This window comes from Mastacembelus armatus, chromosome 17, assembly GCF_900324485.2.
Source record: "Mastacembelus armatus chromosome 17, fMasArm1.2, whole genome shotgun sequence".
Taxonomy (NCBI): domain Eukaryota; kingdom Metazoa; phylum Chordata; class Actinopteri; order Synbranchiformes; family Mastacembelidae; genus Mastacembelus; species Mastacembelus armatus.
Window position 1 is genome coordinate 9,642,066 of NC_046649.1, and position 16,492 is coordinate 9,658,557.

Genomic DNA, 16,492 nt, shown 5'->3' on the forward strand with positions numbered 1-16,492 from the left:
TTATTTGTGTAACTTTTAAAGGTTTTCCCTGAGGAATGCTCTCTGAGAGTCAGCCCTGGTCATTAAAGGTCTTTTAACAGTCGTGCTGATGCGGCTTGTGTCTCTAACAGTGTCACCAAACCTGTGAGTCGGTTCATTCATTCATTGAGCAAAGAGGTGGGGAAACTCCGGCCCCGGTGAAGGAAGGTAAAGAAAGGTGTAGTGTTGCAGCTTTCCTGCTCAGGGCTGCTCCAGATTTTGCTGCTCCAGAATTTACGAAACTTTATGGGTGTTACCAGAAGAGAGAGGAGCAACAAGGAGAGGACTGTCCGCAGCCTGCCACCCCCGTCCTGTCGTACATGTAAGTCAGAGGATGCAGAGTTTGGGGCTTAGGAGAGTTTAGAGCATTAATGCAGTTAATGAAACATACGACTGAGGCTCTGTGATGGGGAAGTGTTGGCGGTAAGTTTGTTAATTTTTAATTAAACATGAGTTTTTATGGAGTTGTTGCGCCTTGGTTAGTTTAATGACCAATCCACCTTATGTTGTGATGTGGCAATATTTGCTCTCACTGAAACAAATACCTGAAGAGCTCCTAGCGGCACAATGGCTCCTGTGTTTACTACACAGACCCACGTCACCGGCTCAAGCATACCGGCTCCGGCTGACGACTTGTCCTACTGGCTCCGATTCCAGATTTTCACGTAGGCCTGAGCCAGGTTTCAGTGTAGATCTGAAACATCTTTGCACTTTTAGTTGTTTGTAGCACTACATTTATATATGGCACCGTCCTGTACAGTGATTTGTTAGGATAAAGGCTGTGCCCATACTTATCACACACGTCTAAAGGTGGAGCAGGCTTGATAGGGTGCCCCACCCTCAGCAGGGCCTCAGGCACTGTTTTCTTAAACCTGAAACCGCCACAGATTCCTTCCCTTATATTTTATTTAAGTTTTATATATCACAAAGTAAAAGAAGTGAAGGTAGTATATTTCCCTCTGAGCTGCAGTGAAGTCAAAGTGTGAAATGGCAGAAAATGTAAAGTCGATGCAGCTAAAACCGAATCTTGTTCTGGATTTTATGCTCCTGCAGCGTCTGCCTGATGGCTGTCTCTTATGATGACAGTCCAGCACTGTCTCCTATGATGTTATGTGGTATGACTCTGGTATTACAGATAAAGAAAGGCAGGTCCAGAAATGATTTGTGCTGTTTGAATCACTTGCTGGAGAGCCACTCTCACTATGTCTATGTCATGAGACCACAGCTGATCTGTGTTTTGTCACGAGCCTGAATGACTGCACAGTCTTACAGGGACCCTGGTGTGTGAAGACGCTGGAACACAGATTTTAGAGACAAAACACTGTCATTGAGCCCGGTGACAACATAATGTGCTTCCCTGAAATAGATTCAGCTGCTCACGAAAACTCTTTAGCTTGGAGGATGCCAGAGCCTTTGGTGATCAAAGCTCAGCACTATTAGAATCCTAGAGTAGTTTACTGATAGTCTCTCGATAAAGAAGGTTGTACCTTATCATACCCTGTTATAAGAAGTTATGGTAGTCTACTTAGTCACAGGAAACGGAAGAAAGCAATGCCTTTCTGGATGGATGGATGGATGGACCAGATAGACTTACACCAAGTAATCACCACAAGGTTCAGTGATTTACATGGTGGGAACCAGCAGCTGGTCCTCACAAGGCAGTCTGAGTCCCCCAAAGTGCAAGTGTGTAAGTGGTTTCAATTCTCTCTCTCTCACACACACACACACACACACACACTCACACACACACACACAGACAAACAAAGGGAGATTGTGCAACCATGCTCTTTGCTAAGCAGAGCTGCTACATGAGGAGGGCAGTGTGTTGAACATGTCACACCCTCGTTCTGTCAACACGTCTTTGGCACTTGCTGCTTGTAAAACGATTACTTTATGATATGGCTTGGTGGACTTTGTCTTTCAGCTTGTCAGTAAATACAGATATACCAATTGCCTTCTTCTCTTTTGTGTTATTTTTCACAGAATAACTAATTTGTGTGTATGAAATAAGAAAATAACAGTATGGGGAAATGCAAACTGATTTTTAAAAAAAACGATATATTATAGTTAGATCTGTTAGTAGTAATACAGTTGCAGGAGCTAATAACCCAATAAAGTGACCAGTCCACATGAAACATCCCCATTCTGCAGTTTGTGCCTATAACAACCAGTGAACATCCCTCAGGTCCTCCCAACACATTACAGGGGCTGTAGAAACCTTTGGGATGGTAGAAGTGATACAGGAGTTAAATAAAACTTATCTCAGTGAAAATTCTGCTTTCAGAGCACAACAATATTTACACGTTGATGGCATGTGGATTAGATGGTGAAGATAAGCGAAATTTAGTGTCAGCCACTGTTTAGAGATAAGATAACATGGCTCAGACAGGAAACAAGAAATAAATAATGAAGAATGTTGTCTTCAAGCCATCGAGATGCTGCAGACTGGTAACACTTATCTCACTACTGTTAACGTATTTATCCACAGTAACTTTTGAATAACCACATGCTGGACACAATGTGCTTTTCTGCTGGAGATATGCTGATACGTCAGTTTAGGATGAAAGCTTCAGTCATAGTGAAAATAAAATCATATGTGTTCTTACTGTTGTACTCCAGAAAAAAAGTATTTGTATCTTTTACTTCAGTAAAAACAGCAATACAACAGTTCAAGAATACTTTCTTGCAAGTAAAAATCCTACAACATGGCAATCAACTCCAATCAGATGCTTCTTTTGTGAAAGGGATCACAAGGGATTGATATCTTTATGATCAGTTCATTGTGATTTATAAGCTCATCAAACTGAAAAGCCCCTGGAGCTGTCAAATAAATGCAGTAACAGACACAGACTAACTGTACATAGTTACTGTCTGTCATTGGTGTGTGCTTCAGATGTGAAACATTATTTGATACCATTTGATAAATAAGTGCATTTAGTCAAATGCTGTTCAAATACAAGTTTGAGGTTCTTGAACGTTACGTGAGTACTTCCAGTTTATGCTGATGTAGACTCCACTACACTTGAATAGAATTTGTAATTTCCATATTAAGATTTTTACATAAGACTATTATAAAACCACCAAAATACAATACACAAATATCCTCACCTGTAAAATTAGTGAGCAAAACTGACTGAAAACAGATGAATCACTGGCCAGAAATTAGAAATGTGATATAACATAAAAAAGGAGCCAAAACTAAAATTATGCCAAAAGGAGAAGTAAAGCCTGTGGCAGTGTTGTGGTGGCAAATTGGTAATGTCTTGTACTTGCAGTTTCAGTTGTTACTCAGTCCTTCCTTCCTGAGTCAGTAGAGACTCTGTGCCGTTACCTTATATCTATTCCACTATTCTCTTCGCATCTGTCTTCCATGCAGTCGCTCTATTGTTATGTCTTAGTTTTGTAATGTTGCTCAACTATTTAATCATGTTCTGCCCTTTTTCTGCATGACTGTCTGTTTTTTTTTTCTTTGCTTCCTAAAGGCCTTGCCCTCTGACTCGAGTGAAGAGTGCTACACGATGGTCTTGTCCACGCCACACTCCCTGAGGCTGAAATATGTGTCCCTCGGGGTGCTGGTGTTACAGACCACCTTACTGGTGCTCACCATGCGCTACTCTCGCACCCTGAAAGAAGATGGCCCCCAGTACTTGGCCTCCTCTGCTGTGGTGTCGGCGGAGGTGCTCAAGATCTTTGCCTGCACCTTTCTTGTCTTTATAGAGAACAGTGAGTAGAAGGTTGTGAGCTGAGGTGTTATTTTCTGTATTTAGTTTGTTTCCAGGTGCACATTTGGTTTTATGCATGTATCCTACCTGTCTGTCTCTGTCTCTTCACCCCAAGGATGCTCCCAAAGTCAAATGACTAACAATACACTCTCCACCTCTGCCAGATTACAGTGTGCAGGCAATGAACCTGGTTCTCAGGGAGGTTTTGAACAAGCCCATGGAGACGATGAAGCTAGCCATTCCTGCAGGAATCTACACACTGCAGAACAATCTGCTCTATGTGGCCTTATCCAAGCTGGATGCAGCCACCTATCAGGTTACACATTAATGTGCTGGTTCAGGTTCACCTTGGAGCATTTTTGAAACATGAAGCCCTACATGAGAAGCTTTCATGATTACTTTCTGTGTTTGTGCTGCACCCAGGTGACGTACCAGCTGAAGATCCTCATCACAGCACTGTTCTCATTCTCCATGCTGGGGAAGAAGCTGAACCTCTACCAGTGGCTCTCCTTACTCTTCCTCATGGCTGGAGTGACTCTGGTGCAGGTAACTCCAAACCCATGACACATCCCTGAGCAAACAAATAAAAAGGTTTAGCTGCGATAATGGCTTCTAGTGTTGTTTAGAGTTTAGTCTGATGTTAGCTATGCTGTTCTGAGCAGTCAGGTTTAAAGTGCGCTTGTGGTTTCTGCACATTAGTTCAGCAGTGTTGTAACCTCCACAGTGGCCCACAGAGTCTCAAGGTGACTCTGAGCAGACGATCCTGCACAAAGGCCACAAGTTTGTGGGACTGATGGCCGTGCTGATGGCCTGCGTGTCCAGTGGCTTTGCAGGAGTTTACTTTGAGAAACTCCTCAAGGGGACTAAACAGAGTGTGTGGGTCCGTAACATACAGCTGGGTGAGTGACTCTGGCCTCTGTTTGTTTGGTAAGGTGAGTGGGTATGTGTTGAGTGAATAACTGTATGTGAGAGATATTGTGTAGTATAAAGAAGCTTTTGTCACAGGTGCTGTGGCTTTTTAAAATTTATATTCTCTGACCAAACTATATTTTAATTATAGGTCACAGGAAAATAGATTCTGAAAAATAAAGCACCTTTAAATAAAAAGTTGGAGCTTGAGACAACATTTTTTGCAAGCTGGCCACTCAAAATTAATAAATAATAAATGTAAATAAACGAATCATTAGTTGTGTTAAGTTACAGTTATAGTCGATGTCAGTTATGTTAGAGCTATTTTTATGACGACCGTCCCACCCGGTCTTTCTTCAATGCTGACCGTCTCACCCGGTTCCCTAGTGTTAGTGTATTCGTTTGCCCTGGAAGTCCCAGGAAGAATAAAATCTTTTGTTTGTCTGCATTTGGGTGCTACTGCCTCTCCCTCTTCCCCACACCTCTACACACACACCAGCTCATGACAGAATGATTCGGCAGGGAACAAAGGAGAGAGGGAGGTATAAATAGGGAGAAACACAACAGGTGATTATACCAAGGTGAAACTAATAAACACAAATTGCAACGTGAAGCTGCCGGGGACCAGTGCACAGGGAAAAGGAAGTCTCTAAACAATAAAGGTCCCAAGCAGGAAGTCCCAAACAGGGACTCATGACACTACAAGCAATGAAAACACACTCAGTCAGGTTAAAACCCAAAATAAAACATAAAACAGCCTGATGCAGGCTGAATGCATTCCTACCAGCAGCAACTAAAAACAGCTACCTCTTACCTTGATGTGTGTGTGTGTGTGTGTGTGTGTGTGTGTGTGTGTGTGTGTGTGTACCATGTATGAAGCAGCAATTATCTAGATACTATCAACTGTAGTGAATCTTCTTCTACTTCTAAATGACAACACTAATTAACAAATTCATCGTAAACTCTAAATTACAGTGAATCTCTTTTCCCTTTTTTGCCTGTTATGAGCTTTAATAATTTAATGATATTTTAAATTGTTAACAAGAACTGTAAATCCTGCTGCTTTATCTGTTCCAAAAAAAAAAAAAAAAAAAAACACCCTCATCTCTGTCTTTGTCTTTCAGGTTTATTTGGCTTCATCTTTGGCTTTACAGGAATGATTGTGTATGACGGTCAGACAGTTCGAGTGTCAGGAATGTTCCAGGGCTACAATCTTATCACCTATGCAGTTGTTGTCTTACAGGTTTATCCATTCTGCTTCTCTTCATTCTGATTTTATTGTCCCATTCATTTTTGTATAATGTATTTATTTATTTATTTTTGGTTTTGTACACATCTGTCATCATGTCACTGAGTTCTTTCTCTCTCCGTCTGCAGGCACTGGGCGGTCTGGTCGTAGCGGTGGTCATTAAATATGCAGACAACATCCTCAAAGGATTTGCCACTTCTGTGTCCATCATCGTGTCCACCCTCATTTCATATTTCCTCTTGGAGGACTTTAATCCCACCAGGTAAACACACATGGCCTTACACACTCCTACCTTCAGCGGGATAAAAAGTGACACATCTGTTTTAAATAGCAGATAGGAGATGTCACGATGACTAAGACCTAGTCTCACTATTGTTTTGACACCAACGTGAAAAACTATTCCTTTAATATGTTGCCATTATCATTTTAGTCAAAGTATGCTTGGCTGCAGACTCTTATCTGTCTTGTCGTGTCTGCATTGTTCATATGACATTAACAGGGTGCACAGTTATCAGTGTGTGTGTGTTTTTTGGCTTAATTACTTTTTAATGCCTGTTTATTTTCTCCTTTTATTCTCATTCCTACCTTTTGTCTCAGTCTATTTGTCCTAGGGGCAGTGCTGGTTATTGCTGCCACATTTCTTTACAGTTATGAGTGCAAACCTGCCAATAACAGCATCATCAAAGTATAAACAGAGACGTCTGTGAACCGCATTTCCTGGCAGAAGAGATAACGATGAAGAAGGACATTTATGAAGTCTTTTACATGTAGTAATTACAGATATGGGAAATGTGAAAGTGATAAAACTCATTATTGACAAACAACTAAGGCTGAAGACTTGAGACAGAATGTGCCTCATTGACCCCTCTGCTGCTTTACACAAGAAGGGAGTCAGTAATGTGCAATACATTTGCTTTTTAGACACATTTTTCTTAAGGTGATTGATACCAAGTACGGTACAGCCAAGTCATGCCAACACACATTGTTGTGGCGAAGCTAATGTACTTTATGACTGAATCATCTTGCATCTATGAAGATACAAGGATAAGATTATGATGAATCCATAGGTTCAGGGATGTATGGAAAGGTATATTTTATATGATATTTTTATGTATTTTATATATTATTACTGTTCAACACTTCTACTATGTGTTTGTGTATTAAAAGGGTATGGAGGATACATGTTGTTAAGATTGTCTGCTTCAAAGTTAGGAAGTCCCTTCACAGTCACCATCTAGTGGTGGAATGAAAAGCAAACTTGCTGCAAAGAGGAGGGGTTACCTCTGTTCAAAGATGCTGAATGTCCTTTTCTATATGAGATGTGATAAGATAGATATGGCTGCTCTGACCTATGTGCTCACAGTGTGACTTTTTATAAGCAAAGCATTCATTCCACTATTATTTAAATGCTACATTAACGTCTTTAAGTATGAACAAATCAACACATTGAGGCGTCATCTATACTGAAACAACCAGCGTCCTCGTGATCTGTTTTTTCTTCAGCATGAAGTGAATGGATAAATTGGAGCTGTAAGTGTGTATGTGCGAACCCTCATGCACACATAATAAGGCGTACACACAGAGCGAGGCACACCCATGAATATTTTGAACCGCTTTTTTTTTTTTTCAGTTCCAGTTGCAGTGCACTCAGAGAAACCAAACCAGTCTCTATAGCAACATGTCTGATCAAGCTGTGGGGCAGCGACAAACTGAATTAATATAACTTGTTTTAACCTCTGAGTATTTCACATGGTAGTAACAGACATTTTATTCAGCAGGAACTAAACAATATTTTGCCAGTTTTTCTCTGTTGTTTGTTTACACAGTCACAATCTTTGCATAGTTGTGTATTTCAAACTAAATGAGACATTTGGTGTGGGGATGGTGTGTGTGTGTGTGTGATGAGGTGGACAAACAGGAGAAAAGGAGCAGGAAGATGGGAAGGTGAGGTGTGAACCTGGAGAGAAGCACAGATGGAGGATGAGTCATGTGACATGTGGGAGTGGCAGGCAGGGACTTGGACTGAGCCCAGGTTGAGTCCGTGGACAGACCATAGCCATGACACAGGAAAACATTCATCTATGAAACCTACTGAGAAACCATACATGTCTGTGACACACAGAAACCCGGTGTTAAAAATGGCCCTTATCCAAATCAAACTTTGCCTAAATTCAGTCTGGTTTATTGTAAAATCGAGAAATCTATTAAAAGTACATTTAGATTTCCTGATTGTAGAAAGATTTATATAACTCGGAAGCGAAACTTGGCCTGATTAGTACCACATCGAATCTAGCCTTAGTCTGAGTACAGTTTGGCCCCATTGCAGCGCTTACACTTTAGTTATAAATGTGTTGTATGGCACTATTCCAAGCAATTTATTGAAAAAAAAGTTAGCGTAGCTGACATTGATTTGATACCAGGTCCAGCTCGTCTCTCTGAATGATTTGTGACCTGTCTGAATACATTATTAGCGGTTCTATGGAGGCTAATTAGTGGAAAATATATTTGGTGTATTAGCAAAACTTCAGTGAAAACTACAGCAGATTTGTTTTTCTTCCAGATATTTAAGCCAGGTGGGTGCTCTTAATACAATCTGATTGATGTAAGAGATTAATATTAAACCTTAAAAGATTCATATAATACTTCTGTCTTTAATTTTCTGAATACATATTTTTAACTCTGGCACTGAGTGTGCTGAAGGCCTTTATTGGCACTGACGAGGTTTAACCAGAGTTTTTTTGGCTGACTTTTGAATCAAAATGTCTTCCGCTATCAAGTTATACAAAACAAATGCTATGCTTAAACTTCTTGAGGACAGTTTTTTTGTCTCTCACTCTCTCATGCAATAAAATCTACATAAAGATGCAGGGCACAGTTCCCATGTGGTCTAATACTGTACCTCTGTGGTACATCTAAAAACAGAGTTCCTTCTTTGCTAAAAGGCAGGCAGAACTCTTTAATGTAGTCCAAAACTTGATGCCAAACAAGCCTGGATGTAAGACCAGGCTCCTGACACTAGTTCATTGTAGACTTTTTCTTCTTCTGACATTTTGCTCTGTCAGATCCAGGATGTAACATCCTCTCTGGATTGTTATAATGGTCCAAATCCTTCAGGCTTCTTGAGTCTTAGACAGTTTTCTTGACCTTGCCACCTTCATGAGCCCTTTTCTGCAAGCAGGAACATTTATACTTTTGTCTGTGCAAACATTTCAGTCTCTTATTTTGGCGGTATGACCACTAGCGGTGCCCCCCTCCGTGGTCTCCACATTAGCACTTGGGCGTCGTTGGCATTTGGCCTCCCTAGTGCGTTGGGAGGAATAGGCTCCTGGTAGTTGAGGATGTGCGGTTGCTCTTGGTAGGGTCGACCTACCAATGAGGCCCGAGAGCCCAGAGGCATGTCTGGGTCCACAGCAATGTCCACCCGCATCCGCCACCGCACTGTCTGCAACACAATACGCTCCTGGGAGAGGAGAGCAGAATAACGTTAGTATGGGCACTACTTTACATATAACATATGCATTATGCAGTCTGCTTTAAAAAATTAGCATTTTGCTCAAACCTAATGTATTGTGCATTTTATCCTCTGCTCCATATAGTATAGTAAATAGTGTATTACCAGCCTGTACAGATGATCATTTAAACATAACTGAGAGGAAAACATTTAAGTAAGATTCAGAATTTCATTGGCAGTTTTCTAACCCCTGAGCTCTTCTAACTTATTAACCATCAATAAAGAAAACAATCCCAACAGCCGTCTCTGTTATGGTCTAGAAGAACACAGCATTTCCACAAACACAACACACACACGCTGTGTGATACTGATACAGGGGCTGTGTTCAGGACAGCTAAGGCAACGGTGAGGTACTTTGTAACTTTACACCAGAAAGGAAAAGTGCAGGAAGAGCTGATAGCATCACGATCAGTTGGTGTGTGTGATGTATGAGCAAATTCAAAAGCTGTGTAGCCAGTGCTCTTCAATTAAACTGAACAAGTCATGTCACATATCCATTTTAGAAAAATAACACAGAGACTTATGAGTTTCCTCAAGATGTTAATTTCATGCATGTGGGAGGCTCCTCTCTGTGTTCTAGTCCCACCTTGGTGATGGAGTTCATGGCCACCAACCAGGTGATGAAGCTCTGGTCTCTGGTGATGTGGGTCAGCATGGGTGTGTTGCTGTTGCTGATGGGCACAGCCCAGGTCACACTGGGGTAGAAGTTGTCGTTCATGCTGACCGTGAGGCGGGACGGCTTGGACGTAGGGCCGGTCAGGGTGACTGTCTCTGTAGTGTTGCCGTACCAGGGGTAGCTGACGCCATCGGAGTCACTGATGGCCTTGACCCGTCCCTCTCGTAGCTCTGGTAACTCCCAGCTGGACCTGAGAGGATGAGAGGCTTTTGTTTGCCGGTGGCAGGTGTAGTGGCATGATGATAACATATGCTAAGCAGAAAGTTAGAGGTGGTGTCGACTATACTTACATGCCGATATCACCATAAGTGTTGTAGAACTCCATCTGGGTACAAGCTTGGATCCATCCCACCACCCAGGTTTCATTCCGGGGCACTGGGGGCATCACTACTCCTGCTGAGGCCCTGAAGTAAGGCGTCTTGTAACGGAGCACAATTGGTGAGTTCTCTTCAATGATGGTGGGACACTGGTCAATAGAGGCCGACACCTCGTACACCACAATGTTCTCCCGTCTGATGCGGGGCTTGCATGCAATGCTCTGAATACAGCCCATAGTGCAGGCTACAAGCAAAACGAGCAAAACCAAAGAAGAAGGGAGCAAATGATTCCTGGCCAGTATGCACATCAGTCTCCTCAGGGTTCCACCCTTGCCTGAATATCAAATCTAACCTTTTAATTGCCCATCATCACCGATTGGTTGGGAAAGAAAGAAGGAGAGAAAATAGGGAGTATCTCAGTCACCACTGATCAAACATAAAAGCATCCACCATCGTATTCAGGATAATGTGGAGGTGGGAGCGCAGTGGGGACTTGGGGGGAAGTATCACAGATCTCTGCAGCCTCCTCCCCCCGGTCTGCCTGCTGACTGCCGCACTGCCCTTGGCGCTCGTCCCCAGAAACTGCAATCCGGCCTCCCCTGGGCTGCTGCTGCTCCGCCGTGCGTCCGGAAGCTCCCCCGTTCCTTGTCGAGTCCACACGTCCGGCTGCACGTCGGTGCCCCTTGATCCTGCTGCACTGCTCCTGGCTCTGCGCTGTCATGTCAAGTGGCGACAGGGCAGCCAGGTGCGTCAGAGCAGGGGGGGCTGGATGCCTTTTGTGTGCTTGGCTTTTCTCTATCAGCCCTACATTCGCGCGGCGCCCTCAAAAGATAAAATCGGGCTCTTCATCACTTTGACCTACATGAAAAGAGGCTTCATCAAATGCGCGACAGTGTCTTATAAAGGCGAGACAGCAGGCTGTGACAGACTATTTTCATGTTTTCCTCCAGTGTGCTTCCATTCTTGGGGATGCATGAATGGTGCATCATGAATGGAGGCAGCGAAGCAGCAGAAACGTGCAGAAAACGGTGACAATACCCCAGCGCCGCTCGGCCAGCCGCCTCATCGTTGTGTGCCCCCGAGCCGCTGAGCTTCACGGACCGGGGAGCATCTTCTCCGGCCGCGGGTCGCCTGGCTCGGTTTGGAGGTGCTGATGCTGGAGAGGCAGGAGGGGCGTCACCCGAGCTCTGCATTGAAAAAAATAACGTGAGAGAGGGCGTGTCCAAGGCTCACGTCACGCCTCTCTGAAAGCTGATTGGTCAGTGAGGTCAGAAGCGGAAATGGTGTCGTTAGGTTCGTCGACTTCCTACCTACCGACGCTGACACGCACTCACCGGCCAGTTCGGCTCGTTTTTCCTGCGCCTGCCCCGCCGGTTCCCGTCTGTAGCTGGTGGTGCTGGTTTATGATCAGCCGTTGTTTCGGTAGCGTGTCCCAGAGGGTGCCGAGCTTGTTGTACCGGGTTTCGCTGATGATGAAGCCGCAGGTTGTGTTCGTGCTGGGCGGGCCTGGTGCCGGCAAAGGGACTCAGTGCTCCAAAATCGTAGAGGTAAGATGATAAAGGTCGATGAAACCTATGGCCTTTGATAGTAGAGTTTTTTGCCCGCTGTAGTGACAACATTATTTATTCAACTATTGGGTGGTTGTGCCTTTTTTATGAAGTATTATTGAAGTAAGACAGACCTCCGGTTGTCCTCTAAAATGAACCAGTGTTAGCCGGCTAACTGTTAGCCGCCCTGTGTGTAGGGTTTAGTGCTGATGTACAAGCTGTGCTGGCACAGAGGAGCCAGACAGAGTACAGACAATTGAGTCAAACCATAATCAAATCCAATAAAACGCATTTGCGCCTAAATCAATACGCTAAATGAACTGTCTGCTTATTAGCTTGAGATAGCAGCCACAGAGCTAACACACACATATCATGCAGCAGTGCTTATATAAAGTGCACTTAACTGACTTTGGACACACAGGAACTGATATTGATCTGCTGGCTGAGGAACTTTTACCTTGATCACCCCATGCAGGTGTATGGGTCATAGTCTTAGTCATAGATCATCATGTAATTCTGCTAAATTTGGCCATAAACTAAACAAATGTTTGTACAGTTCCTATTCATATCCTGCCATCGTGGCATGTTCATGTTCTCTGAGGTTTCTGCAGCTATGTGCTCACACATGCAAATATTCTTCTTGGGGCCTGCAGATGCTCTCCTGCTTTGTTACTGTTTAATAAAAAAAACATAAATCAATGTATAAACTCTGGATGGCTGATGCTAAATAGAGCACCACAGTCCAGTGCTAAAGATATTGTGTATTGTGTCAAGCTTTGTCTAATGTATAATTCATTTGTTCTGAGTTACACACCATCCCAGAGGAACGGCAGTGGCTTCACAAAAAGTTATGTTAATATGCCACCCAAAAAGTTTGAAAGGCCAGAACTCTGCTTGTCTGAAAGTTAAAGTCATGGACGTTCATAAAGCTGCAGTTCTGGCTGCATGGATTCTTTGATACCTGTATGTGTATGTTAGTTTTAAGGTGTGTAGCTATAAAGAGGCGTACTTTAAGTGTGGTATTTATGTTTGAATGGCAGGAATACACAAAGGCTCCTTTCATTCATTACACAAGCTTCAACCTTATCCCGGACTGAACAAGGATTTAGCCTGTCTGGAAAACCTGTCCTCTTTACTGTAGAGTTTCACTGACTGTGGAAATATAAAACTGCTCTACCACTTTCTTCATCACATGGGCCAGCTTTTCATATTTGAAAAAAAATATTTGTGTTTTTTTGTCTCTCAGAACTACAACTACACCCATTTGTCAGCTGGGGACTTGCTGAGAGAAGAGCGAGCTAGAGAAGGGTCAGAGGTTGGACAGCTCATTGCCAGCTACATTAAGGAAGGCAAAATTGTCCCAGTGAAGATCACCATCAGCTTACTCAGGAAGGTATGTACTAAATACAGGCTATAAATCGGATGTGTGCTTGTTGGAATTTGAATTGGAAAAAATTATTTCAAATATGTAAAGCAAAAACACAAATAGATGAGCATACATGCTGTCAATCAAGAAGATAATATTTAGAGACATCACAATAACATAAAGGAAAATAAAGTGTCAAACACGATTTAACACATTTGGAAAAAAAGCGGAGGCATAAAGTTATTTAATCCCACACCTTCTCACTAAGTCATTCAGAGTATTAAATCAGCTTCCTGTCTATACCCACTTATTCCTAACCAGGGTCACAGGGATCTGCTGGAGTCTATCCCAGCTCTCTTTGGGTGAAAGGCAGGGGTACACCCTGGACAGGTCACCAGGGCAACTTCCTATATCCATCCATCCATCCATCTTCTATACCCGCTTTTCCTGTTCAGGGTCACGGGGATCCGCTGGAGCCTATCCCAGCTCTCTCTCGGGTGGAAGGCACTTCCTATATCATTATCTATAATATACTATATGTAATATACAATATTTGATTATGAAATACAATAACAAATATGCTATTCATACATGTATACACCCACATATCCAAATCAAAGAGAAAAAAAGAGGAAGATAAGCTAGAACATAATAATTAAGTAGTTATTAGATAAATAAACCTTAACCCCTGTAAACACCTTGTGATTGTCAACCCCCTCTTCATCCCAATACCTTTCCCTGTCTAACAAGATGTACAGGCCTACATAGATGTCATTTGTCACAGTCAAAAATCATACATAGTTCAATGTCTGAGCTATTCTGTTTTTAAAATACCTTTAGTTTATGTTTGTAAAAGTTTGTGCAGTTTGATTTTGTGATGACCTGTAGGAAGCATGTTGAATAGAGTTTGTGGTGCTGCTCTTTCTTCGGTTGTTGTGCTTGGGTTATCTGCAGTCCCATTGATTTTGGTTATTTAATGAACAGCTTTTGCAGTGAAATGGCATCACAGGTAAATTTAATCCAATTTTCTGCCTGTTCCTGTTCCTTAAGGCAATGGAAGAGACAATGAAGAAAGATGAGAAAATGTTCCGTTTCCTGATAGACGGATTCCCCCGTAATGAGGACAACCTTCAGGGGTGGAACAGTGACATGAATGGCAAAGCAGATGTCAAATTTGTGCTTTTCTTTGATTGTGGCAATGAGGTATGTTACGGAAACGAGAGAACTAAAACATCATTCTGTTCTTCATTACATACTAGACATATGAGCCTCTTTACACTTTGGAGATCTTTTTTTTTTTTTTTTTTAACAGGTTTGCATCAACAGATGTTTAGAAAGAGGGAAGAGCAGTGGACGCACAGATGACAACAGGGAAAGCTTGGAAAAACGGTACAGTCCTTCACCAGAAAAGAGTTCAACTCCAAATTGTAATGTGCTTTGTATTTTTATGTCGTCCCTACAAATCGATGTCCTGCTGCTTATGACAGCTCAGACCTATTTGATCGCTATAGATTTTCTTGACCCATTTAGTCGACAGTTGAACACCTGCATATGTGTTTTTGACCTAATTTGTCTCTCCTCTGGGTCCCTTGTGTCATATGACCCCAATAACAAGGGATATTTTTCTTTGATGCAGAATCCAAACCTACCTGCAGTCTACACGACCAATCATTGAACAGTATGAGAAACAAGGGAAGGTGCGCACTGTAGACGCCTCTCGTTCTGTTGCTGAGGTGAGTAAGTGATAGTGGCAAATCTGGACATAATAAATACATAATAAATGAAATTTCTTATAATGAAAATAATTAGGTATCAACGTACTTCAGATTATAACCTTCCAAAGACAATTCTATTAAAACAAAGAGGAGGTTCTTGGATGTAGTGAAGGAGGACATGAGGATAGTTGGTGTGGGTGAGGAGGATACAGAGGATAGGGTTAAATGGAGGCAGATGCTTCGCTGTGGCGACCCCTGAAGGGAGCAGCTGAAAGGAAAAGATAGACAATTCTATTAAAACATGACAAAAGCTGAAATACATTCTCTGTTTTGACAGCAATCCATTTTTCTCTTTCAGGTGTTTGCTGATGTGAAAGCCATCCTAGACAGAGAGGGTTGAATTTTCACAGTTGCCAACATTCATTTAACTTTTTAGTTTTCTTTTTATCAGCTACAAGTATACTATACTATGTCAGTGCATATGACTTTTTACTTCGGTTACATGTTTTTGTCCATCTCTTTTGTAAATGCTGTACTGTTTGTTTGTGAGTGTGTGTACAATATGTACAATATGTATGTGGGTGAATGAGAAGTAGATATGCCTAACAGCTGCTTATGATCAACTAGTTCATGTTCAGAGGAGCTCACAGCTTATCTGCACCGTCTGTCATCATAGTTTGAAGCCTTTGCATAGAAACAAAATGCATCTTTAGCTTGTCCATCAGAGTCACTTACAGTACTGACAGTCAGAATATGGTATTTAAAAATAATAATGTGTATCATGTCATTAGAAGCACCCATAATGCTTCAGACCAAATAGCCTACTATGTCGATAATGAGAGACCAGGATCGATTTCAAGAGTTTACAGATTAGACAGGAGTCTGTCTATCGTCTAATTTAAATGCATGCAGCCATTAAATGAATAGAATGACGGGACGTGACAAGTTGTGCCATGGTTATCAGGCACTGTTTCTCTGATTGATGGCTCATTCTTCAATGACCAACTGTACCAGAAAACCTTCATGTAGTTCATCACTGCTATGACACCTGGTATTAGTCATACTTTAGAGAAAACATGGAGATAAAAATGTCTGTACAGTAACTGCTTGAAGGAGGAGGATAAAGCTGAAAAGGGGGTTTTTCTCTGTATCTTTCATTTTGTTTCAATATTTACTATATTAGTACTGCATCATATGATACTGTAGTGCATTGCATAATAAGACTGATCAAATTAACTCCTGTGCAAGATTTTATATTTACCACATGCACTTGGTAGCTTTCAGCAGGGGGCGCCTGACAGCACTCTGTAACTTGAAGCTGGTCAGTTAAGTTTGTTTTTTCATTCATGAAATAGGATTTTACAGAGGATGAAAAATGACTCATTCATCAGATAAGTAAAATAAATATTTTGACTGTTGACACTAAATGAATAAAGGAATGACAATATGCAAATAAATATAA

At 42.1% G+C, this 16,492-nt stretch overlaps 3 protein-coding genes across 5 annotated transcripts; 2 read left to right on the plus strand and 1 right to left on the minus strand.

Moving 5' to 3' along the window:
• Nucleotides 1-215: 215 nt before the first annotated feature.
• On the plus strand, nt 216-6,971 carry slc35a3b (solute carrier family 35 member A3b). Of its 2 annotated transcripts, none has more exons than XM_026313350.1 (8): nt 216-340; nt 3,501-3,741; nt 3,905-4,056; nt 4,164-4,286; nt 4,465-4,639; nt 5,774-5,892; nt 6,027-6,160; nt 6,496-6,971. In XM_026313350.1, exons 2-8 carry the CDS (start codon nt 3,537-3,539, stop codon nt 6,587-6,589), a joined length of 1,002 nt encoding a protein of 333 aa, XP_026169135.1. In that variant the 5' UTR covers nt 216-340; nt 3,501-3,536; the 3' UTR covers nt 6,590-6,971. The 2 variants fall into 2 exon arrangements, with proteins under 2 accessions (XP_026169135.1, XP_026169136.1); XM_026313351.1 differs by having other exon boundaries at nt 320-441.
• Nucleotides 6,972-9,115: 2,144 nt separating this feature from the next.
• On the minus strand, nt 9,116-12,688 carry fam78ba (family with sequence similarity 78 member Ba). Of its 2 annotated transcripts, none has more exons than XM_026314615.1 (4): nt 12,672-12,688; nt 10,376-10,639; nt 9,996-10,275; nt 9,116-9,358 (listed from the first exon to the last, which is right to left on the minus strand). In XM_026314615.1, the coding sequence occupies exons 2-4, from the start codon at nt 10,636-10,638 to the stop codon at nt 9,116-9,118; spliced, it is 786 nt and encodes a 261-aa protein (XP_026170400.1). In that variant the 5' UTR covers nt 10,639; nt 12,672-12,688. The 2 variants fall into 2 exon arrangements, with proteins under 2 accessions (XP_026170400.1, XP_026170399.1); XM_026314614.1 differs by lacking the exon at nt 12,672-12,688 and adding an exon at nt 11,053-11,062 and having other exon boundaries at nt 10,376-10,667.
• Nucleotides 11,691-16,490, plus strand: cmpk (cytidylate kinase). Its single transcript, XM_026314613.1, has 6 exons — nt 11,691-11,949; nt 13,196-13,342; nt 14,366-14,518; nt 14,628-14,704; nt 14,952-15,048; nt 15,389-16,490. Exons 1-6 carry the CDS (start codon nt 11,806-11,808, stop codon nt 15,428-15,430), a joined length of 660 nt encoding a protein of 219 aa, XP_026170398.1. The 5' UTR covers nt 11,691-11,805; the 3' UTR covers nt 15,431-16,490.
• Nucleotides 16,491-16,492: the final 2 nt, after the last annotated feature.